This window comes from Priapulus caudatus, unplaced genomic scaffold (assembly GCF_000485595.1).
Source record: "Priapulus caudatus unplaced genomic scaffold, Priapulus_caudatus-5.0.1 Scaffold136, whole genome shotgun sequence".
Lineage (NCBI taxonomy): Eukaryota > Metazoa > Priapulida > Priapulimorpha > Priapulimorphida > Priapulidae > Priapulus > Priapulus caudatus.
The window spans coordinates 28147-54451 of NW_014577197.1; the positions used below are offsets into that span (position 1 = coordinate 28147).

Here is a 26305-nt window from a genome sequence, read left to right on the forward strand (position 1 = left end):
GGTGCCTTGCGCAGTGTCACAGGATACCCCCAGACGAAACCAAGGCTTCCATCTTGCCTGTACCCCGCCAGGTCGGCTCTGAGTGGCGTGACTCCTCTGCCCATTGTTTGTAAATGGCCGGAATTGCGCATATTACTAAAGTGGAATGAAGGCGGGCTTTCTGAAAAACAATATTTTAAGAGTGAATATTCACGTCACATCAGTACAAGGTACAAGCACATTGATAGAAGTGGAAACGTGTTAGGCTTTTTTACCCGCCGATACGGCGTACTGGGGCTCCGACATGTAGCAGTGCAGGCCATTTTGCATGCCGATCTCACGGAATTTCAATCACCCGTTCATTGTCCCAATACCTCCGAACAAATATATAAAAACGCGCTAGCTACGCGTGCGAAAGCCCGGTTAGCCGTAGCCTTCAGGCTTACGCAGTTTGGACATTCCACCTCACACAGTGACCTCGCGCGGAGCCTCGCTGTACACCATCGATTGCGCAACGGGACGCTCTGCTGCCGTCTAGTCCTTTCATGCCGTCCCTCCTCCACTCTCTCTGCTCACACACACAACACACACAACACACACGCAAACGCTCTCTCTACTCACTCTCTCCGCTCTCAGGCCCCACACCACACACAGAGCCCGACGCTGGCTCGTGTCGCAGGCGGGCTTCCTCCTGTCCCTCCTTTCCTCACTGCGATACCACAAGCCCACCATACACTCATTCTCCCATCCTGCCGCTCTCTCATCCTCCCATTACAACCACACCACACCCAGCACTAACCATCAACGCACCCCAGGCAGATCCAGCGGCAGACCCGCGCTCCGCACTTGCGCAATGCATGCGTGTACCGTGTCGCAAGTCACTGTGGATGAATGTCTCTGCGATCCACCGCCGGTACGTCGTTCTACTAGCGCGGCTCGCTCATTCCCTGCACACCGGCGTCCTTTAGCTTCACCGGCGGCCAACCATATAAACAAATAGTTATCTCAGCGGGGGACAGAGTTAATTTACGGCTCTACGAGTGCGTTAGAGGTAGGTAATCATCTTCACTATACACTTGGTACATAAATACGACGTGCCTGCTTCGCATCCGTTTGACCTCACTCATCTCTAAAACGTATGCCTTCATTACTCGACACACGGCCCTAGTCGCAGCGCGCCGGCCCGCAAGGATATAAGACCTTGTCTTCACATCTGTGCACACTCCTGAACCATCGTCCGCACATTGCGAAAATGATTGTGGTCCAGAGCTTATATCCATGACACCGTGCTGGCCTGCCTGCGATCAACCAATTATAAATGCAGGCCAGTGTTACCGTGGGCACCACCACACTCGCTGAACTTCACTGTCGACACAGCATCGCAGAGGACTAGCATGACTACATGATCTAGTTAGATTTTGTGCGTTGTCCTCCTGCGATAACAACTGTAGAGCTTGTACTCACCGATACACCACCTATATATAAATTAAGTAATATACATATACATATCGTTGGGGGTGTTTTTTTTTTTTTCTTCATTTCTTTTTGAGCGATTCGATATGTTGCTGCTCGCCGTGTTGTGTCGTTTTGGACGACATAGACACGTCGAGGCCTCAAGGTATCCACTCACCGGTTCTGTTTACGGGATAGGCGCGCATCTAGTTGCGGAATATTAGACTGATAACCGGCGTTACACACGGCGCGCGTCGCCACCACAAACGCTACGCATGCGTGACGCGACGGCGGCGACTGGAGTCGCACGCGGGCATCGCATAAGCGACTCTGCTGCAAATGCGTATTTCCAATCACTTACAAGGCTCGCTAACGCGTTTCAAATTGAAACCTGCATTAAAGGCTGCCAGTGTTAGAGCGTTAGTATCTATTTACCTGGCCATCTCTATGCTCTCTACTATCTTTCGATAAAACCCTGGTCGGTAGATTCATTCAAAGCTGCGTACGCAAAATAATTTGCGTAAAATCTTGTGTACACAACTTTCGACTTTGCTTAGTCTGGCACTTCATCAACACAGCATATTTAGTAAATTTTCGTACGATTTCGCGTACGCCAAGCAGACGTTTTGAGCGTGCGAGTTCCGTCAAGCCTATAAATTATCGCTAAACCTTTCGCTTACACTCACACGAGCTGACGAAGGGTTTGCCGTAAAACCACTCGAAATTATCCCGCAGTGTTTTTCGCCAGACATACGCCACGGCATGCACTTAATTTTTTCGAGAAAACATTATACAAAGTACTTACTCAAACTAAAAATAAATAAATAAACTACCATACTACACCACACAGCGGCGCCTTTTGACGCTTCTTTTTGTCATAGCTTGGCATTGTTTTTTCGTTTAATAAGCGAGGTTCGTAGTTAGCCGGTGTACGTGCAGCACGCAACGCACTTGTACGAGCACGACGCACCCCACGCTGTACGTGCACACGCACGGACGACACGTGCACAAGCACGCACGCACGCCGTGTACAGTACACACGCACGCACGCAACGTGTACGGGGCACACACACAGCACGTATACGTGCCAAACAGGGCGACCACGTGCACACACACGCACGCACGTGGACATGCACGCACGCACGACGCACGCACGTGTCGTGCACAACACACACATGCACGCACCGGACGACTGTACGTGCAACACGCACGCACGGCACGCACCGTCGTACGTGACCACACGCACCGTGTACGGCTTGCGACAAACGCAAGCAAGCACGGCCTCCGTGTACGTTACACACGCAACGCAACTGCCACGTGTGTACGCTGCAACACACGGGCGCGAGCACGCACAGTGCACGTGCACGCACGCAACGCACGAGACGGCACGCACGAACGCACGTGTACGTGCACGTGTGACATGCACGGCACACACGCACGCCACGCACGTGTACGTACACACGCACGCACGCCACGCATACGTACACACGCACGCACGCACGTGTTACGTTACACACACGCACGCACGTGTACGTGACACGCACGCACGCACGCACGTGCACGTGCACACGCACGCACGCACGCCACGCCACGTGCACGTGCACACGCACGCACGCACGTGTACGTGCACAAGCACACACGCACGTAGCGACGTGTACGTACACACGCACGCACGCACGTGTACGTTTCGCTGCTTTCAGTCGAGTGTTGAACGCCAATCATACAAACGAAAATGAGGACCAAGGAGCTACATATTATAACACCTTATTTTATTTTTAGCTCCTTGATGAGGACAACTCTCACCATCCCCAGCACTCCTGTAGACAGAGCTAGACGAGCCATATGGTTTACATACAATCGAGGCGTCAGTTTGGTTCCTATGGTATGTGTCGCACAGTGTGATTGGTTATTGTTAGGCACGCCCCTCAACAGCCAGCAGCCACGATGGCATCAACATTTGCGTACGCAGGTGCTACGCTGCGTTGATGAATCGCACCTACGAGCTTTGCGTACGTACTTCGTAGAAACTCGTGTACGCAATACACTTTACGCAACGTTGATGAATCCGCCAGCTAAAACATTTTGTCATAACATAGATATACACAACACATGTGTAGTGTGTCGTACTATAACTAGTGTGTCGTAAATTGATATTTAATTTAGAGAACAAATACCCGAGTGGAATGGTATGAAGAATGGCTTAGTCTAGGAATAATAGAGCGCCAGGTCTTCCGAACTTTGCAAAAACATGCGGTAGATTATCGGATAAGATCTATCTGCGCACATGCTAGATATCTACTACTTAAGATGAATCACATTTTGTTGAAATTATATATTTTAAAATGCAGAGCATATATTCGGTAGAGAAGCTTGATATGAAAATGTGCATCTGATGACCGCTCTTATATAATTTCAAGCAGTAAAACCTTCTCAAAATCCTCGCAACGTCGAATGAAATCATTTTCGCTTTTCATTGCCGTTGGTTGGTGTCGCACATGATAAGTTGTGTATTGCGACAAACCAAAAATTTACAGACATAACTTTGTTAACATTACATGTTAAAACGGAGAGCATGTACTTACGAGAGGTTTGGCTGATAAATCTTATCCCAATGCCTTATTTGAATAATTTATAAGGCGCTACGTTCTCTAAACTGAACTAAATCGAAGAGTACCTTAGAGCCATTAGCTGTCTGTGCGCGGCATGCCTAATATCTGCTATTAGTGCATCACGTGATAAATCGTTGAAATTCCATTGGATAACGTCGCAGGTACTATGAAGCAATAGTGCCCGCTTGAGCGGGCACTATTGCTTGCGCGACGCATTGTTATTATAACGCATTGTGTCACGAATCTCCTTCGTCTGGGCGCCACGCAAGAGTTTTCGAATTAATGGCGATTGTGTTTGTGTTGGCTGGGTTTTGTAACTTTTGTTACATCGAATGCACCGGCAAATTAGGGAGTATAAAGAAGGTATATAAGCATGAAAAGTAAACAGAAACACTAATTGTATTTTCATACATTTTATTTTGTACAAATAACACACAAATATACACTTGCTGGTGCTAGAAATTCGTGACGTAGCAGTTTAATACAATTGAAATTGTTCGTTTAAGAAACTTTGTCTTATTACTATCATATTTGCAAGTAGATTGCAAAGTCATGTGATGCACTAAAAACATTAATGCCTGTTGTTGGGGCACATGCTGTTCATAGTGTTGCTTGGGAGGAATAGTGCCCTCGCTACCGCTCGGGCACTATACCTTCCTCTGCAACACTATGAGAGCATAGTTGCCCAACAACAGGCATTAATATATAAATATAAGTCGCACTGTGTCCATTAACTACAATTATGCATTTAATTTTATAAGCCACATACCCACCAGTCACTTTAATAATGATAAAATTTATAGATCTACGAAATTTTGTTCTCGCGAAAGTGGAGATCTGTACTCGATCATGCCCTGTTTCTGCACCATTACAATGACATTTTGAAAATATTGAATATTATATGTATGCAAATAAACTTTTAAAATGTAAAGCAAAAACTCCTTGCAGTAGCCTGACATGCAAAGTATATATTTCCAACGACACTCTATAATAATGAGAGGATGCCAGTTTTCCTGGTTGATGGAACACTGATTATATTTAAATCAAAACAACAGATGGCGGCACGTATCACACATGATGAGTATGCACACCTACACGCGTTCATTAAGCGCTATCTGTGACACTGCAAGAGGGCTAGAGAACATTATTTTAGTCACGTGGGTTTGTGCGCTCCGCTCTGGTTTTGCTTCAAATTTAAATTTCTTCTAAGTAGTCTATTGTGATTTTCTTCTAAGTAGCCGACGTAGTACCCACGTGAATAAAATATTTCCTCTAACCCTACGGCAGCGTCACAGATACAAGAGAAAACCAGGCTATTGTAAGGCTCGCTCTGATTGGTCTGATTGTTTGCAAATGGCTAATGCGATTTTCTAAAGTGGAATGAAGCAGAAGCGTTTCTGGAAAACAATCTTTTAAGAAGTGAATAACGATTGAAGTGAATATTCACGCACATCAGTAGCAAGGTAAAGCCATGTAGAAGGGAACGGTAGGCTTTTTTACCCGCTGATACCGGCGTTGCGATCTCACGAAATTTCAATGCACCCCGTTCTGTCTCAGTATAACGCATCCAAAATATAAAACGTTATCTGGGACAGAATTATTCAGTCTAGTACTACTATACTCTACCTGCTCATCTCTTTTTCACCTGTTACTTGTTAGTGTTATATTAGCAGGGTGCGAAATTAACGGTAGTCCGGAGTCAAATACTCCCTGATTTACTGTCGGACTCCCTGATTTGACATATGCAGGAGTCTGTGTGACTCCCTGAAAATTCTGCCATACTAAATAGTTCGTTCTGGAGCACGGCCTCGCTGAATTACCGTATTTTTTTTGCTAATGTCCAAAGAAAATTTGGCAGACGTGCAACCGCATGAATCTTAAGAATAAGCACATGTGTTATTGTTAATATCTTTAATTTTGAACCTCAGACTGCGGATTCCATCTTTTTGAGGATAGGGACTCCCGTTGGACTCCCGTGTTCAAAAGTTAATTTCTATCCTTGTATTAGTAATAACTAATTTCTTGTAAATGCCGTTCGAGTGCTCTTCTGCATCCAGGGTGTAAGCCAGGAAAAAGAAACGGGGGGGGGGTCTCACCATCTGAGCGAAGCTAGTATGCTGTGGGTGCAAAACACCCTAGAGGAAAAACTTATGATTTTATTTCAAGCAGGGGTAAAATTTGGCCGCCCTCATGCCGTCTCTATCAAATTTCATCCGTCTCATCCAAGAAATTGCCATCCAAAAGATGGGTAGACGGGTCTCTGGCTAACACACTGTGTGTAACGACATGATTTCTTACACGCGTGCATGCCACTGTGCACACAAACTGGAATTCAAAGAAACGGAGCACTCTGGATCTTTCTGTGAGTTTGTCCTCAGTGGCTTGCGTTCGGTGAGATTGTCTGGTGCAGAAGAGCATTTGAACAGTATACAGTCTACAGAGAGTGCATAAACATCAAAACTTTGGTAATAAATACAATTCGTGTTTTTTACTATCATTTTATTTTGACAACGACTCAATTGCATGTGTCCTAGAATAGCTACATGCATGACAATCGACCACGATTGGGATATGTCTGCAGGCGCGAATTTTTTGTAGTTCTGCCCTATAGCCCTGTGGCATATAGGAAAGTGCAAGGGAACCTGGTGAGGAATATTTGCAGCGTGGTTGGGAGCACTGTATCCCATGGTACAATAAAAAATAAACCTGATCTGGCAAGATAGATGGTATTCGCTTTATGCGGCCAGTCGTTAAAGGCATAATAAGCCCATTGATTATGCAATGTTGATGAATGCTAGAGTAACTGGCACCTTGTGTAGTTAATAAGTACATAACCTTATAGCCACCCGCGTATTAGTTTGTCCAAAATCAATTCGTCAACATTGCATAAGCAATGGGCTTATTATGCCTTTAAGACTCAACTCGTCGTAATTTGACCACATTTGGCGCTAACGGTCACAGGTGTTACAATTGCAGTCGTGTTAAAGTTGAAGTGGCAGTCGCACTAAAGATCAGTCACTCGACATCATGCAATTATTCACTTGTGGGACAGATGCGATCGTACATTGTCTTATATACCCAGTACAAACTGCAAAATTTAATCCTACATCAAACTAGTCTGGACAACGCACGCGCTAATTCGCAGCTTGCAGGCACAAAATACACATTGCAAATATTCTGCACGCGCCTGGCCCGGACTAGTTGGATGTAGAATCTAATTTGCAGTCTGTACGGAGTATTAAAGCCCTAGCAGAGGCTATGTCGTAGCAGAGGGCTGTATAGTTGGAACTAGAGTGACACTTATCTATGCAGTGTCCGGTATTTAACCCTTGATTGCAGAGGCGCTAAATAGTGTATTGCAGGAATTCGTATGCTACGAGGGGGGAAATTTTGGGTGTGACCCATAAATTTACGCTGACATGGATTGCTAAAAGGAAGAGCCCGCTTGTCTAAAACCGATCGAGAGCTAAGCTGCCATCACACAAGCCGGGTGTAAAGTGCACTCAGCCAACTCACCAGGATGGATAAACATTCGGTCTCCTTATCCTCGCAACGGGCAGGTGCCAGATGAATGCTGTTGTTAGTGTGTCACTGTCAGCAAAGACATCAGTTTTCACTTATGTGATTATGTGCTTGACCTGGTAAAAGAAAATTTTGGTCGGGTGACTTTGTTTAAGGGCCACGATTCGGAATTTAGGTGCACTCGTGCGCTTTCCATTGCATGCATTTACAGGTGGTGTGAGTACACGTAGGCTCCAGCAGGCTGTGTGCAAAAACTTTTTTATCGGTGTGTGGGCTTGCAAAGTGTTACCAAATGTGGCAAAATGTTGTACCCAAACTTGGAATCTTGCACAAACTATGAATTTCAGCGCATCCGCAGTTTGGGCAACCAATCTGCAGATTGGGCAAAACGTGTTACATATTTTATTAACTATTAAATTCATAGGCTATGAAATGTTATATCATTACCATGAGATTCTATATCCTCTTTCTTGATTGTGTGTGGCAACTGGCATCTTGGTTAAGAAATTAAATGGATATTTTAGACAATTTGAATTTTGATAGGACAAATTCCTAGTTTGGGCAAGGTGAGCAGGGTTTGCACAAACTTGGAATTCATAGGGTATCAAAGGTTATATATAACATATGTAATATATGATATATCATCAGAAAGAGTTCCTATATCTTCTTATCAGCTTTCTTCAATGTGTTTGGCACATAAATAAATAATAAATGATTATCCCTTCCTAGTTTGCACCAGTTATGCTTGCATACACCACAATCGGTGTAGTTGAATAAGCGACTGTTTTCAGCGTGCCCAATCTTGAGATTTGTGTGGGGGCTGACCATTACAAACAGCTTGTGGTATCTTTATCAATCACCATTGGGCGGGGTCCTGGGTCAATCTGAGATTGCCAATAAGTACCTAAATGCTTACATGTGTTCCTTTAATCTGCAGCTTACTGGATTATATATAGGTATAAGCTGTAAATATGTGTGTAACTACCTTGTGGTACTGACATGCTACTAAGTGTGGTACACAAGTGTTCGCTTTTTTATCACATATCGAAAGTCACACAAAGATTTATAATTATGTTCGGCAGTCATGGATTTAAATAAGCGTCGCTTTCTTCACTGCACAGCTAGATATCGCATATAACACAGTACACGTGCAGTGTACATTTGGGGGAGGGGATACACTTGTTTTACTTCATGTGCCACTACTTTGCTATTAACCTGGTATGCACCGGTTCATGCACCCAGCTTTTTTTGACCTATCTCTACTTCTCTCTTTACCACTTTATCTCCTAATCTCTTTCTATATCTCCGTGTATCTTTCCCCACCCCTGATATCATATTGTACGAATGTCGCAATACATATCGTATCATGCCTGTAGCATATCGTTACACCTTTACAGTAATCAGGGGCGTGTACGTTGGGGGGTTCAGGGGGTCCAGACCCCCCCCCCTGCTCGCGCAGAAAACGCATCTAAGGGGGTCTAATTTCAAAGATTTTCTGGGGAAGGGCCCCAGACCTCCCCTTCGCGTGCTCGCAAGTTTGGGTTACGGTTAGACCCCCCCTGGTACAAATCCTGTACACGCCCCTGGTAATGATGTTATTACTTCATTCTACATAAAAACCATCGCAACATTGCGTAGATGTTTTATTAACAACTACACAGCTGTGGCCTATCATGTTCGATATAAATCCAGACTATTGAATCACAAGTAGACACGACAAGATATCTTATGTTAATATTTATGTAGTGGCAAGTATTTAATTGAAACTTCAGAACAGTCACTAAGAAATTGTCTCATCGCACTGGTTGTAAGGAATTTGTGCAGAAGGATTGAAATTTTAAATTATGGGTTTGATGTTTTAGGCAGTGCCATGATTATCATACTTATTGTAGTTTATCATATTTAGTGTAGTTTATCTATAATCTACAATAAAACTAAAAGCGTCTACAACAGCTGAGAAAAGCAAGGCATGTGAAACCAAGAGTACATAATAGAGAAGAATATGACACTGTTTTAACAGCGTTTTGCATAGTTTTCAACTTGTAAATATTCTATCAATATGTGAATAAATATATTCAAACTTTACCTTGTTTTCGTCTATGATTCTCCCTTAATCATATGACACCACCAATTTACCTGAAAATCGTATGTGTTCTTCAAAAAAGTTCTTTGAATACGACAAGGTTTCACACAGTTTTCCCAAACTTTTGCATCTTTGCGGCCAAACTTGATATAGCGGCGGCAGCACCAGGTTCTAACTACGGGACGCTGGGGGCTGTTGGGGATATTAGGTAAGCACAGTAACAGCACTTGTTTCGCTTCCTTATCTTCAGGAACACGATGGAAACACAGCTAAAATCAGCTGCTAACTCGCCGTGAGCACACATTTATTTCTAGCACACTGGAAACGTTACACGCTGAATACAATTCGATGCCTAATATCCCCAACAGCCCCCAGCATTCCGTCATAGACAATAGAACACTAATCCGATAATAAACTCGCGCCGAATACATGCGAACATTTGGGAAAACTGTGTGAAACCGTGTCGTATTCAAAGAACTTTTTTGAAGAACACATACGATTTTCAGGTAAATTTGTGGTGTCATATGATTAAGGGAGAATCATAGACGAAAACAAGGTAAAGTTTGAATATATTTATTCACATATTGATAGAATATTTACAAGTTGAAAACTATGCAAAACGCTGTTGAAACGGTGTCATGCTCTTCTCTATTATGAGCTCTTGGTGAAACGCATATGCAGTGTTGTAGAAAATGATGTTGTATGACAATATTTCTGTGTACAATGAAAGGAAACGAGACACTACAAGGTGCAAAATTAACGGGAGTCCGGAGTCATACTCTCTGATTTACTGTCGGACTCCCTGATTTGACATGTGTAGGAGTCCGTGTGACTTCCTGAAAAATTCCTGGCCATCACTAAGATAGTGGTCTCGTGTCCAGGAGCATGGCCTGCGGGAATTACCATGTTTTTTTAGCTAATGTCCAACAGAAAATTTGGCAGACGTGCTAACTGGCATGAAATGCTTAAAAAACAGAAAGCACACATGCGGATTGTAACAATAGTCTTATTTTCTGGATCTTCCAGACTGCGGACGCTCCCTCATAATTTTGCTGGCGGACGTCCCTATTTTTTAAGGTAGACAGGGCGTGTACGCAGGGGTGTCTACGAGGGGTCGCGACGGACCCCCCCCCCCTGCTCGGAGCAGCCAGAAAACGGCATCTAGAGGAGGTCAAATTCATCAATTTTCTGGGGGAGTGCCCGGCCAGACTCACCCTCCCTTCGCGTGCTCGCAAGTTTGGGATTACAGTAGACCCCCCCTGCTACAGAATCCTGTAACCGGGCCCCTGGTAAGGACTAAGGGATGGCCGTTGGAACTCCATCGTTTAAAAGTAATTTCTACCCCTGTATATATTATCAGTGATAACGCCTTGGTAAGAGTTATATAAAGAAATATAAAATATAAAAAATATATTTATTAAAATAAAATTATATAAAAAAACATGGCATGTGTACTGACAACTGACAGGTGTAAAAATTAAATTTTGAACAAGGGAGTCCAACAAAAAAAAAAAGTCCCTGCCCTCAAAAAGAGGGAGTCCGCGGCAAAATGAGGGAGTCCGCAGTCTGAAGTTCAAAATTAAAGATATTAACAACGCATGTGCTTATTTTGAAGATTCATGCGGTTGCACGTCTGTTAAATTTTCTTTGGACATTTGCTGGAAAAATATGGTAATTCCATGAGGCCGTGCTCTGGAATGAACTAGTTAGTATGGCAGAATTTTCAGGAAGTCACACAGACTCCTGCATATGTCAAATCAGGGAGTATTTAATTGACTCCGGACTCTCGTTAATTTCACACCCTGCACTACGTCACAGTACGTGTCTGTGACATTACTATCGATAGAGTTTTTTATGAAAACAGAAAAATGATCCTGGTATAGCGCTGAGAAGGGTTTTGAGTTTCCACAAATAATTGGTCACATTCGACGCTAGAGTGGTACGCTCCCTGTAGCTATCAACATATTTACACTTACAGTTGGAGGTGCGGTGCCATTTTTGCGGAATCATCACAGATCGCTCAGTTACAACTTACATGCCAGTTTTTTGGTTCACCTTTGTTTCCATTAGTGTACGTACTAACAGCTTGCCAACATTTTGCCAACAGGCATAGGAGAATTCTTCAAAGTGGAGCCCATCTAAAACCACACCAAGTATATATATAGTAAGTGTATGCGTAGATAACATAGTTTAAGCAATTCCTTTAACGTGTAGTTGATTTTTTATGTGGAATTTCTAACAATTTCTTTGCAATTTTAATGAGCGCAATAACTCACATAAGTAGAACATGCATTCAGAATCAAAAATTGTCTCACCTTCTAATGAATTAAATACGCTGCTATCCCTTTCCGTATATATACGATCGGCATAAAATCTATCCCAACAGGATAGCGTTAACAGGATATAAGATCGAAACGACCATATAAATATAAAACCACGTAAAAACAAATCCATTTGCCGTCGCAGGACGGCGAGAGTAACAACGGCCGCATTTTCTTTCGCACGAAAAACAATACCCGCGTTCGCGTCTTCACGTCGCCACCTTCTTCTGTTTTTCAGACGCTGCGCGTGGCGCCCGCGCCTCCCCCCCCCTGCGCGCCAGTCGGCAGCAGCCATGCGAGTGCACGCTATCATCGCCGCTCTGCTCGCCTGCCTCGCCACATGCGTGCGGCTCTCCGTCGCCACCGGCGACCTCGTCCAGCGTCTGCAGGACGTCGTCGCCGCGGGCAACTACACGTACTTCCGTCTGAACCGCGCCGGCAGCGTGACGATGGTGCTGCGCTCGATGCGCGGCGACGCCGACCTCTACGTCTCAGAGTCGACGCTGCGGCCGGACTTTGCGTTCGAGAACCACGACCTGCAGTCGGTGACGTGCGGCCTCGACTCCGTCACGATTCCCGCCGCGTTCCGCCGCCCCGTCGGCGTCGGCGTCTACGGACACCCGCATCATATGGAGAGCGAGTACTCGCTCGAGATCTACCTGTCGGACGATCGCTCGGAGCCGGAGTACGAGCGAGCGGAGCGCGACAACGAAGCGGGGTTCGCCGCGGCGACGCCGAAGCTGCCGTTGCCTGACATGCCGGCGTACGGCGAGAGCCATGAGGAGGAGTCGCTGCTGTGGACGATAATCGTCGGCGTGTTGAAGGTTCTATTCGACGTGCTGCTCTAGCTTTGGCGCGAGCGCGCGTCGGGTTGCCGACGGCGACGACGACAACCGGCTCTCTCGCTCCCGTTCTCCGTGTTTGCCGATGGACGGTGTAGTTTATAGAAACTGGACTGCTGTTGTTACGCGCGCAGAACTTTGTTACCTGGTTACCGATAATATTTATGTGTCGATGCAGCAAGGGGCGAGACGGTAGGTCAATGTGATTGTGTCGTGTAGTTACACGATGTAACGGATCGAGTGCACGTTGACAGAGCTGGCTCGAACAAAAGCGCGCAGTGCTGAGCGACCATGCTTGAATTACTAATTGGAAAATACAAATGCCGTGTTAGAGTGAATTAGTTCAATTTAGTTATTAGCCCGAGTGTTATGAACACTTGATTTCGGGAAGATAACACATAGATGTATATGTCGAAGGTGATGCTAAGAGAAAAACTATCACACTGTGTGTTTGGACATTTACAGCGGAGGAAGTTTACTTACACGATTGTTGTTTTAGTTGTCAGATTATACTTCCGAGTGGCTGCGTGGAATAACTAAGTTTTGATGAAACCGTCGACGGGTAGATGTATATTTATGTGGACCATCTGCAACCTATATTTAACCCTATTTGTTTAAATGGAAACTTGATTCTGCGCATGTCAAGTACAGCAAGTAGGCTATGTGAGGGTATGATTACAGAAGATCAGGTTGTTAAGAATTGTGTGTTGTCGTGGCTGCTGACTAGCTTAGTTCTGTTTTACGGCTCAAAACGCTGCAATTATGTTGATAGACATTCTGGATACTTGTATTCCATACTTGTAGCTCATGCCTTTACTTGAAATACTGAAAATGTAAGAATTCTAATGAATATTTTTGTAAGGTTAGTTGAAATGTAAAAAAATAGTTTTCTAATGTGAAAGACATTTGCACGTGCCCAACTGTTTTACAAATAATAAACATTTGATTCCTGAAGTCTTCTAAATACTTTGTTTGGCAATCACTCTGGCAAATTTCTCGTCACATTTAATCGCATACACTCTTCTCTCGACACATTTCTTTTCGCATTCTGAATTCTGTGCCGCGCTCACCTAAACATTCGAATTCGGTTGTCCTTCGTCAGAAGATTTCTTTCTTTACAGCCTAAGGTCCACGACATCACACGAATGTCGTCCGAGACGACGGACGCGCGGCGCCACCTGGCGAGCGTCGTCACGGCAACGGCCGCCTCGATGGAGGAGATACTGGCGACGGCGCGCCTCCGAGCCGCGGGATCCGTCGAGGAGTTTCTCGAGCGAGACTACGGCTGCATGGGCCGCGCGCTCGGAGTCTACCGCGACATGCTGGCGGGAGTCGGCTGCGCGACGCGGCGGCAGGCCGAGGACGCGTGGGGGCGCTGCTACGCAAACCGCGACGTCCGCGAGTCCGTCGACGACCTCCTCGAGGTAGAGGGCGCCTGGAACGCGTTCCTGCACGACGTTGACGACCGCGCGCGTCGCCGCAGCAACGACGGCGGCGGCGACGGCGGCGGCGGCGGCGTCGAGGTCGGCGACCCGGCGCCGGGCGACGCGCGGCTCCGTGACGCGGGCACGCGCGCTGAGGTCGCGCTCGCCGACTACCTAGGGGGCGCCGCCGTCGTCGTCGTGCTGCTGCGTCACTTTGCTTGACTGCCGTGACGCGCGCACGCGCTTGCGCTCGCGCGCCGCCGCGCCGAGCTCGCCGCCGCCGGCGCCCGCGTCCTCCTCGTCTCGATCGGCACGACCGAGGCGGCGCGCGAGTGGCGCCGCCAGACGGCCGCCGACTTCGACATGGCGGTGAGCGAGGACCGGCTCGTCTACCGGCGCCTCGGGCTCGGTCGCTCGGCGTACAGGGTGTGGAACGTGGCGTCGCTGACGTACTACTCGGAGCAGATGGCCGCGGGAACGCCGCTGCCGGAGATGTTCCGAGCGCAGCGCGAGGACATCCACCAGAGCGGCGGAGACTGCGTCGTCGACAGGTCTGGCCGCTTGGTGTTCGTGCACCGCAGTGAGACGTCCGTCGACAGGCCGTCAGTGGACACGATCCTACATGTTCTGTCGCGCATCGATTAAACGCGAGAATCTCACGGCGCGCGGGGGCGGGGGTACTCCGAATTCGCTACACGTCCGTAGCTGCGCGAATTATGTTTGAATCGTTGTGCGGCTGCTTGCTATGCTCATTCGGAAGAATTCGTTCAGAACAATTGCTCAGGTTACGATCGACTATAGATGCTGTGTGATTATATTGAAGTTTCGGGGAACCGGGAAAGGGTGCTGACGCTATTCACAAATCACATTTTCTGCTTTTTGCGGGTAATGTAATAGTCACAGGAGCATAGCTTGATCATATACCTGGCAGGGGGATTTTCTGAACCAACTATTAATAACTGAATGTTATTTTAGAAGTTTTAATTAAGAAATGAGAGCAGAGGTAGTGTGATGGAAATTTGTTAAAATATTTATTCTATTATTTATTTGTGCTCCTCAACCCCCCTCCCCCGTGGCTATTGACCTGAATCGTGATAATAACGTACACTAAATTTACGGAACTAACGACAGTTTGTGACGGCTGTCTTACCAAGGGTTTCATCCAATCTGACAGCTTGAAGATGCCTGTCCATATAAAGTAAATTTAGTGTACGCATACTAATTGCATTCAACAATGATAAAAGATGTGGTGGTGTAGTCATAGTAAAGAATGCTATTCACTCAATGCACTTACAAGACGATAGTGTTTGCTTAGAGCAACCATGTCTCTAAATGAAATATTTAAAAGACTTATAGGACTCGCGAGTTTTTGACGGTTGTCATACAAAGGGTTTGAGCCAATCTGACAGCCTGATGTAAGTAATGTTCGTAATCCGTACAAATTAAACTTGTTTATATTAATTTGATAAAAAAAAAACTAAACATGTGATGTATAAGTTACACTTCTTGCCTTTATTCTGTCAGAGCAGGAGTACATTATAGTACAGTCCGACCTCCTTTATCCGGCCACGTCGGGACAGGCACCCATCCGGATATGGGATTTGGCCGGATGTGAGAGTTATGCTCAAACACAGCATTTCTATGCAGTTCAGTAGGGTTTATGCATGGGATAATGTATTTACTCATTGCTATGATTATTTGTAACAAACTGTCGTGTTTTATGGTTTATATGAAATGGAAATAAAATGAAATAAAACAGAAATTTTACTGGAGGCATAGCGGACAGCACACACACACGCACACGCACACGCAAACACACGTACGGTTGGTACATCGCACGAGTTTTGAGCGAGATTTTTAGGTGGAAATGAATGAAAAACAGAGAACATGCACTGCGAGATCGCGGCCGGTTAATAGAGATTTCCGGATAACGGATGGCCGGATAAAGGAGGTCGGACTGTACATGTAAATGGGAGTACAGTTTCTCTCTTGTTTATATCATCTTGTTACCATAATGCAGTTCATCAAGTTACATCACTTGTCACATTTGCAGAGTTTAAGGTTCTGTACAGCGTAGATATTGGTTGATATTAGCAGACGTATGCACTTCAACTATCTAGAACACTGTCCAACCAGTCATCCAGGTCAACACCACCTGCTCCTGAGCCTACAAAAGAATGGACGAATATGTCTTCATGTTCCTGTATAATCATATATAGATAGCACAACCTGTAATTCCATTTTACATTTACATTTAACTACACGTTATAATGAAGAGGCAGTTTCATCAATTCATAGTGTTGTATAAATTACTCTACTGGGATTAGAATTATCTAAATATATTATTGTCATGTAGATCGTGAATATAGTTACATGCAGAAGACACACCTGAACCTACTGGACGGCATTCATTCTTGGAACCTGTGTGAGCCAACTGCGAATCCAAAGACAGGAGGGTGTCTAGATCATCTTCTTGCTTCTGAATCGCCACGTTCCCTAAAGCAGCGGTTATTTCTGTGACGTCTTTATCCGACTTGCTACCCACTTCAGTTCCTGCACTGGTCTGTTGCAAGTCGCTAGTAAGCTTTCTGTCGGTATTCTGTACAGGAAGCATGGTTACTGAATCTGTGACAGGCACTGATGCTTCTGCTCTCAAGTTGGGAATAGGTGTTGACGACAGCAAAAAATCCAGCTCCGCTTGCTCTGCTTCAGTCACTGCTGAATTTGCATCTTTTAGATGCTGTCCGGTAATTTGGCATGTACCATGAGACTCGTTATCAACAGATTCAACACCCAACTTATTTAGTGTTGTAGATTCTGTGCCATCGCTAAGTAGACCAATTACATTGCTAGCAATTGTGTGCTTCTCATCATCTGCATTGAAAGGTAGTGGTTTGTATGGTGCGGGTGAGTACATTTCAGAACATCTCTTGGCATCCTCTGCAAAAGCTTTAATATGTTTCTCCTGTAAGAAAAAAAAATTTGGTTTAAATCTCCTTGCTCACAAACGGTTTTCTATCATATCGTAAAAGAAGATCGATCTATATGTTTATATGAGCCGAACCTAAATGTTGATAATAACCTCAAATAAGCTTTCATCCAAGTGCAGACGCTTGTGCAGTGGAATACATGCAAGGGCTGCAGCGAGAGTATCACAGTCGATTGACATGAAGCCTCCAACAGGAACGCTGCTGCTGCTCTCGCTCTCCTCGGCATCCCATTGTCTTTCATCCTTAAAGCGAAATTCTGCTGCTGAGCCCCCTGCTCAAAAACATAAACAGATATTGCATGAATATAGTTATCCATTCGAAGCCAATACGAATGCCATTAAGATTATGTTGCACATGTTAGTGTCACATAATTTAACCGAACTGTTAACCTATTCTAAATTTCTTGGTATTCTAACACTGCGAACACTGCCAGGCTTTGTGATGTGTGCATGAATGCAAGACCGGCCGCCGTACACACCTGTTGTCGTTAGTAATGAGTGGAAGTCGGCACCCCTGCACTGTTCCTGCTCACTTGGCGTGTCAACGTCGCATTCATACCTGTCCCAGTTACTGGTAACACCTCGTCTTGAAAACGAAGATGGAGCCTCTTCTAATTCGGAAGTGTCATCCTATAGTATAGGATTACATGCACGGGTAAAATATTAGATTAGTTCATTTACATTGATCACATTATACAATGCGATTAATTGTTCTATAGGCAATTGCACGTTGTTGTGTGCATTACTTTTAGCTAGAAATGTTTATTTTCATTGTAAAATACTTTTTGGAATATACGGTACCACTTAAAGTTAATTTGGTTTACGTTTTGCAATTATGAACCAGCATTGCATCAAGGCATTTGTTAATCTTTACATTCTTTACATTCTTTGCAATGTAGACTTATAGGTTCTCAAACCTGCTCCCTGGTTTCCGGCTCCACTTGGGCAGAATCATCTCTTCTTCCCTGTCTACCCACTCTCCCTCCTCTACGACATGATGAGGCTGAGCCTGAATCTCGTTTATTAATATTATTATTAATATTATGTTTTGCATTGTACTGTGCACTGCTTTTTTTCTTATGCTGGTCAGGTTTCATTACTTTTACTAGAAGAAAACAAATTAAGACACTGTGTTCATATTCACATCAGTGTTGAAATTAGTGCCGGTAAATCGCCCCAGCTTCAGAGAATAGGACTATTACGGGGATTGTTTACAATGATAAATACCAAGTATGAGTGGGCGCAGCCATGATAATACAGAACCAGACAAATCCTGTCGATAGATTAGACGAAATAATTACAATAATTCTAGCCAGCATATACCATAGATATATACAACCAATATACATTATTTACATGTATTTTTATTATATGTAATGTTTTGATAAACACAGCGCTTCATATCTAAAGATGATATAATATAAATAAATATTTCCAAGTTGTAGTCTTTCATAAATATCTACGTCTGGCTCTGGTCAGTGGCCTACCAGTACTGTTCACTTGTAATTACCGCGGCAAATGTTGTTGTCCACGCGTTGTTGAACAACACGATCGTATTAGAGATCCAGGTTGGACTAAGATACAATAATTTCAGTAGAATACATCGCAGTTAATGTAATAAGCAATATATAACGCGTGAATGCACATAAATTACTTGTACGTCGCTCCTAGTGTAATGACTAAAGTAATGTATTGGATTGTCACGACACTAGCTCTAGTAGTAGTACTATAGCCGCTTACATTAACTGCCGCTGGCAGCTAAATGAGCGCTATGAGCCGCCAGCGGCAGTTAATGTAAGCGGCTATAGTACTAGAGCTATCACGACACTAGCACGCCTGATAAGTTTGTGTGCGGACTGCCAACATGATCATACGTACATTACATACCTAGCATAGGTTCTAAGAGTTACAGTAAGATTGCCATAAGTTGCCTTCTCTCTTCTCACTACGTGGCAAGAAGGTGTGAAACAGTTCAGACTGGAACCTCTAGTCTAGACAGTCCCTTGCAGCTTACAGTAGACTAGCAATCTGAGCATTAGGGCCTACTGGCGCTGAGAGGGTCTATGTCTCCCGCGGTACTGCCGGAACGTACCCTGGGTACGGTCCGGTATACCGGAACGTACCCTGGTACTATATTATATGCCGGACCGTACCTCGCCTACTCCACTAACGAGTCTAGGGAGTCGCCTACGCCTGCTCCATATCCCGAACCCGAACCCGAACCCTAACCCTAACCCGAACCCTAACCCTAATCCTAACACTAACCATATCAAATAGTGACCAGGGTACGTTCCGGTATACCGGACCGTACCCAGGGTACGTTCCGGCAGTACCCTGGGGGACATAGACCCTATGAGCCCTACTGGCCACGGCCAACGTTCGATCCTCTTGAGTGTGGCGGAGTGAAGCACTGAAGTGAAGGCACTTAATTATTATAATTTATATAGTTATGTGCTATGCGAATGCCATGTGATGCGATGCTATGTTGGCATGCCCTGCAAAATTCACCCTGTATAGTATGTCCCCTTGGCTTTATAGACTACTGTATACGCCATATTTTTAGCGTACAGATATTTTCGCGAATTCAGACTTGACGGACAATTTCGCGAGAGGTTAATTTCGCGATAGGTGAATTATGAATTACTCGATATTATTCGGTATGAATTATTTGCGTGTTGTTATTTTCGCGGTCGGGGACGCATTCGCGAAATACGCGAATATTAAACCACCGCGAAATATACTGCGTATACAGCATACCAGCGTGTATAGCCCTTCATTCCACGGCAGGGATATAAATTCTTGTGCATAAGTCTATCGCTATCAGTGCACCCTTTAAAAGTGTAATAAGTATTGCAGTGTGGCATGCTATGCTGTAGCCAATGAAACAATTTAAAGGCCTGGCTGGCAAAATAATAGTGTTTGCCTTTGCCAACCATTGTTAATTAAACATCAGGGTTCGAATTTCGGCTGAAAATCTAGTGGACAGCGGGACCACCAACTTCAGAAAGTTGGTGGTCCTGTACAAAAGTTGGTGGTCTGCTTATTTCCTAGCAGTGAGTAACAAAATAGTATACAAAAATAACCATTGGCATCAACAACATACATGTAACATGTAGAGTTGGTCAAATAATATATTTCAACTCTAGGCATGTCGGGGGAGCTTCTGGGAAAGGTTTTACTTTCGTTTTTCTCCTCCCCAGTCTTCGGTACCCCCATGCATAGATCAATGCTGCCGCACATCCTCAAAGTTACAACTGCCTAGAATCTTTAAGTATATATACAGTTTACATTGCTTCTAGATATCTAACTGAATAAAAATAGTCAACTTTCTATGTAAAGAAAAGTAACGAATTCAGTCACGATAACCCCTGATAACCCCTGCGACATAGGAACTTATTATTATGCATTAAAACACTCATAACTTATAACGCATAAAAACACTCGGCTACGCTACATGCGGCATGCCGCAATCGATTTTTTAGACGGTCGCAAGTTTTTGTTCGTATGGCGAATCATGAGTTGAGGCAGTTCATGCCCTCAGCTCTAGACTTTTTGGATACCCCGTCAGAAACGGAGCGCATTAGAATACGCTCCCGTTTACATGTCTGTCTAAACGCCGTTGCGATAACCGAAGTATTTCAGCATAATATGAGGGGAAAAAGTGCCGGTCCTTCCAGTTTCGTAGAGATGGTGGCCCGAGCAAAAACTTGGTGGCCTCGGGCCTCCGGGTCGGCACCAATTTCGAACGCTGTTAACAGGGATGAGATTCTTCCGCGGAAATCCGCGGATTTGACAGTCCCAGGGGTCGATTTTGTGAAACGTCTAAATTCGTTGAGAAAATTGGGAGGGGGGTAACAATGTAACAATTTAAATTATATATCCTCAACAGCACCTGACTGTAGACTGTAGAGTGTAGACAGTAGGCTGACAGCGAAGTATACAGTGTATCTGTTTTTGCGTACCAGAAAAGAAAATCCTCGTTCACAGGCTGCAGTAGAGGGGCAAACATTTGGGGTAGCTGATCACGTAACGACCATGCCTGGCCTGGGGGCCGGGTTTACATGTTGCTGCGTGCATGTTGTGTGCATGACTATGCACTGATTGTTCCATTCGCATTGTGTTTTTTTCATTCAAATCTCGTCGCAGCAAGGCAGCTTATGTCTGAGTAAAACAATGCAAGCGACGGGTGGAAACAGAAAAATATCATTATGTCTAGACATTTAATAAAAAATTTGCCCTATTTTCAGCCCCCTGATTTCCTATTATAGTTCGTTTGTTCCTTTTGACAACTTGAAAAGGTGATTCAAAGGTATCCTATAATGTGTTCAGAATAGCTTAGAATGCACCAAATTGCACCATTCTTTTAAAAAATTCCAGGGGAGCATGCCCCCGGACCCCCCTAGCATGGCGATGACCTACGGTCCTCCCATTGCTCGCTCCTCTGTTTGTTTGCTAATTAAAATTTCAGCTGAAAATTAAATTATCCAATCTCATCCCTGTGTTAAACATCAAAACACTGTCCAAACCAAATTATTCATTTCACAATTAATGTCATGCAAAAATATCCAAATAGGCAGTGGTGTATGTATTATTTATGTTATCTCATAAATTATTTACTTGTCCATGTAAAGTCTTGGTATACAGTCCAACACCACATTATTACAGTCAAGTAATATTACACAGTTAAAGTTAATAAAATAATAAGATAATAAGATAATTAAAGTTTTTAATGTTTCAGAAACCTGCTACCAAATTTTTTTCGTGTCAAAGGCCCCATCTACTTGCAACATGGGGGTAAGTGTTTTGCAGTAAATTCAGATTAAGATGTGTATATTGGCTATACTGATAGTTTGAATAAATTACAATAAATAAATAGGTAAAGGGGTGTGTGTGGTTTGACCAAGGAAGCCCAGATCAACTATAATCTGCATTGATCGTTCTTGAACAGATGTTGTCAATACATTTTTTGTTAAACCTATATTGCAGAGGAAGTCTGGTATGAAAGGCAGCTTCAAAGAGAGACGGCAAAAGTGGAAAGAGGTAAGGTTTGCTGTAACATTACAGATACTATTATGTAATTGTTAGGCTTACAATAGCCATTCAAAATTTTTATTTTATAGAAAATTGCATATTACTCTAGTTTAATAGAATGCTTGTAGATTCACTTGTGATATGGTATTAATTAAACACGTTCATACATTGTATGTAATGAAGACATACATGAATGAGTAAAGTGTCAAAATGTTAAATATTAGATGATTATACATCTGGGAAGTTACGGGTTATTGAGTCTTTAGTTCATGATATATGAGTGTTACATATTTTCGGTGTAGGAATCTGAAAGAATTGCTCAAGCACAAAAGCGTGTTGCAGAAGCAAACAAGGTATTTAATCACGTTTATAAAATTGAACTTTTTTTGTAATACATATAAATTAATTTTATGCAATCGGCCATGATATTTGCCTGAATATGTGTTTATAATTCTTTTCTGCTACTCCCAGGAGGTTTTAATTTTATGACAATCACACTTGTAATTTGTATATATTTTCCTTTCTCTTTATAGATGACGGACCCATTCCAAGAGCTATCAATGGGAGCATTTCAGAAATTTGATCGAAATGAGTATGACCTATAAAACTCTAACATGCTTGAACAGGAAAAAATACTGTATTATAGTTTTCCACTAAAATATCGTTTATGTAACTAACGACATGGAATTGTAATTTTACAGATAGATGTATTTACATTCAACACATTACATTCTAAAACGTAGTATAACCATTGTAGGTTTGTATGCATGGCCAGATGTGGTAAAGAGGTGCGGACTGAATTGAAATGCATTCTTGATGACTATCACTGAACTATGTGCAATGATAAATGATAACGAAATGATAAGCTTTCCCGATCTACTTGATAGCATCAGCATAAATATTGAGGCGAAGCGAGTAGCAGACTTGGACGAAGAAACACTACAGTGGTGCATAGATCTGACTAAGGTCAACATGCAAGATATGTAAGTAGAAAGGTGGACACATGTATACAAATCTGTTTTGGCTTCTGTGGGGTTGAGACGTGTTATAGCAGAAAATTAAAATTTTATCATTCATTAAACTTTCACTATTATATTAACTGTTCAATAGCAATTTAAATTTGATTTAAAAAGTTCATTGTATTATTTATTTCTGAATTCAGTGACTTTACCAAAAGTTCTGCGATCACATTCCTAATATAACCAACTAATGAGGAGAAATTGCACAAAAGCAGAGCAGTTGGGGGGTTTGCAATTTTGATCATCTAATTCCCATTTTGTCATACAATATTAATGTTGTGGAATGATATTCACGTGTTCCGATTGCGATGGAGAATTAATCCTCCATTTTATGGCAGTCATTGCCATGAAATTAGATTTCTTGCGCCGAGCTCTTGCAACCTGTAAGTGTGCGGAAAGCCTCACGTAATGCAATCATTCTCGTCCGTTAACCGCACGGTTTGTGGTGGGCACCTCCGGTAGATACGAAATGAGCGAGGGAGGCTGGAGTGACAGAGCGAAGCGGGAAGAGATGACTCATGAATCTGTGTGGTACCTGATCGCACGCAATCAGCAGGGACAGAGAAAAGCACTCGTGCACTTTCGCTTCGACATGGACTATGAAGTGGAGGTTGTTTACTGGTGTGTATACTCACTCACTCTACTGCTCTAGTTTAATGTCGCATCGAAATTATGCTGGTACTACTGAAGCTAGATATTGATAATTGTATCCCCCGCGACGAAGTCGGTGGGGATACTATGGTTTCATGTCTCCCCAGCCGCCGCAGACAATTTCCCTTCCGCTCTATAACTCGACCCCTAATTCACCTAGCGCTACCAAACTTGGTATACTTACACATCTTGGGGAGAAGGTGAGCAGCGTACCAAAACCAGGTCACTGCGACCTTTATTTGACCACCTTTACCTTGACCTTGATCATATTTCCCTTCTGCTCTCTAACTCGGCCCCTAATTGACCTAGCGCTACCAAACTTGGTATACTTACACATCTTGGGGAGAAGGTATGTCGCGTACCATAGCCAGGTCACTACAACCTTTATTTGACCTTTACCTTGACCTTGATCATATTTTCCTTCTGCTCTATAACTCGGCCCCTAATTGACCTAGCACTACCAAACTTGCTATACTTACACATCTTGGGGAGAATGTGTGTCGCGTACCAAAACCAGGTCACTGCAGTTTTTATTTGACCTTGACCTTGACCTTGATTATATTTCCCTTCCGCTCTATAACTCGGCCCCTAATTGACCTAGCACGACCAAACTTGGTATACTTACACATCTTGGGGAGAACACGGGGGATACATGTAGTTGGCGACAACTGCCCTTTCTAGTTATGAATAGCAGAGATATGCTTTTACAGCCATGTTTGAATAGGTCACGGTTATAAAATGGTAACGGTAATTAATTAGCAGCAACAGTACAAAAAGTATCCCAAATTAGTAATTGTAATAATAGAATTGTCTTTGAATGTTTGTCATCTTGGTACATATGAATGTCTGTGACAGTTTATATACTTATATCTGTATAATTATATATGATTACAAGTATTAAAAGTGCAAGAAAATTGGTGATATACTGAGTTTTTATAGTAATTTTGCTATATTTTATTCAGTTATGAGATTCAGCTGGTGAAGGAAGTACAGAAGAAAGGACTTGGGAAGTTTCTGATGCAGATCCTGGAGCTGTTTGCATTCAAGTTAGTTCTTGCAATTATGCCTATTATTATTAAGTGCCCAGAGATTTTTGGTTAGAATCTAGCTTAGAAGCTAATACACTTAAAAAAAAAGCATTGGAAACTGAAAACAGGTATATGTTTGCCGGGCTTGAATTTCTCCAGTTTGAGAACTAATCTACACGGATTTTATACTTGTTTAATGAACAAATGTGCTTAAAATTCAACTAAAGTTTAGTTGCCTAATTTTATGGCATAAGATGGAGGGAGGTTAGCTAAATTTATTACTAAATCTTCCCGAGTGTAAAAAATTGTTTTTTACTCGTGACACGTATTTGAGACATTATGTCTATTTTCCAAGAATGTGTTTGATGTAGGCTGACAAAGGTGTGTGTGCGTAGTGATGTGTGACATTGCAACATTAAAAAGTTGCTATCGTTCAATTTTGCATTTTTATTCCCTACGCAATCCCTTCGCAGCGCATATCTTCAAATTTTGAATGTCTTATTATATATTTGCTTTTTTTTTGGTGTGTAATGTGTTACTCGCCCTGCATTTAACAGTGCAGTAATGAATCTTACTTAAGAAGCTCACGCTCTGTGCTCAGCAGGAATCTCACCGTGTGCGGGGTCGATTTCACTGAGTTTTCAGTCTCGCGAGGCGGTGAGGAAAATATCTCGTGTTTGATAATTTTGGTCTCGCTAGGCTGAAACTCAGCGTGTGCGGAGTATTGAGGTTCCTGAAACTCAGCGTGTGCGGAGTATTGAGGTTCCTGCTCACTGTTGGCGCATGCGTATTTAGTTATTCCGAAATGGCTGCGCATTTTTATTGGCTCAGCCGTGTACCCGCTCCAATCACCGCTTCGAGACTCCTGCTCAGCACGGAGCGTGAGCTTCGTGCTGAGCAGGTGTCTCACCGTGTGCGTGGGCCTTTATGTGAAACAAATTTGTTTCCATTGCTGCAAGTTTTAATAGTGCAATCACATATCATTTTATTACGTCCACAGAACTGGAATGAAGAAGGTGATGTGTACAGTATTTTCACACAATACTGGCTCAATGGCGTTTTTCAAGAAAATAAAGTAAGTGACTTTGATATATGCAGATATTATATTTAATATTGTAAATATTGCGAAGCTGGTTGACGATGGTACTGGTGAACGTTTAGTGAGTTGAAGATGTGTTCTTGGTACTTGGCAGTGCGCGTGACTGGTGTTAGTATAGGTGTGATGTATGACCTCTTGGCAGCTCATTCAAATAATGCTGAGAGATGGTGAGATATGCTGAGAGATAGAGACAGAGGTGTAGAGAGATGTAGAGATATGCTGGGAGATGTAGAGAGATGCTGAGAGATAGAGAGAT

At 43.5% G+C, this 26305-nt stretch overlaps 4 protein-coding genes across 5 annotated transcripts in view; 3 read left to right on the top strand and 1 right to left on the bottom strand.

The window, feature by feature from the left end:
* Nucleotides 1-13772, top strand: part of LOC106805993 (UPF0669 protein C6orf120 homolog) — an 18761-nt gene extending 4989 nt beyond the window's left edge. Inside the window, exons 2-3 of the mRNA XM_014807804.1 lie at nt 11753-11809; nt 12205-13772. Coding sequence (XP_014663290.1) covers nt 12260-12814 — 555 coding nt within the window. The 5' untranslated portion in view covers nt 11753-11809; nt 12205-12259 and the 3' untranslated portion in view covers nt 12815-13772. The remainder of the gene's footprint in view (nt 1-11752; nt 11810-12204) is intronic.
* Nucleotides 13773-13953: 181 nt separating this feature from the next.
* On the top strand, nt 13954-14454 carry LOC106805983. The gene has a single exon (XM_014807795.1). The coding sequence runs from the start codon at nt 13954-13956 to the stop codon at nt 14452-14454; it is 501 nt and encodes a 166-aa protein (XP_014663281.1).
* Nucleotides 14455-16118: 1664 nt separating this feature from the next.
* On the bottom strand, nt 16119-18497 carry LOC106805996 (cell death regulator Aven-like). The gene is made up of 5 exons (XM_014807809.1): nt 18139-18497; nt 17701-17851; nt 17315-17493; nt 16621-17197; nt 16119-16399 (listed from the first exon to the last, which is right to left on the bottom strand). Exons 1-5 carry the CDS (start codon nt 18316-18318, stop codon nt 16341-16343), a joined length of 1146 nt encoding a protein of 381 aa, XP_014663295.1. The 5' UTR covers nt 18319-18497; the 3' UTR covers nt 16119-16340.
* A 211-nt stretch (nt 18498-18708) lies between these two features.
* Nucleotides 18709-26305, top strand: part of LOC106806009 (N-alpha-acetyltransferase 40-like) — a 23680-nt gene continuing 16083 nt past the window's right edge. For both annotated transcript variants that reach the window (XM_014807834.1, XM_014807835.1), the window contains exons 1-9: nt 18709-18789; nt 21960-22015; nt 22208-22261; nt 22555-22605; nt 22786-22844; nt 23140-23235; nt 23734-23892; nt 24885-24968; nt 25951-26025. In XM_014807834.1, the coding sequence (XP_014663320.1) occupies nt 22010-22015; nt 22208-22261; nt 22555-22605; nt 22786-22844; nt 23140-23235; nt 23734-23892; nt 24885-24968; nt 25951-26025 (584 nt within the window). In that variant the 5' untranslated portion in view covers nt 18709-18789; nt 21960-22009. The remainder of the gene's footprint in view (nt 18790-21959; nt 22016-22207; nt 22262-22554; nt 22606-22785; nt 22845-23139; nt 23236-23733; nt 23893-24884; nt 24969-25950; nt 26026-26305) is intronic.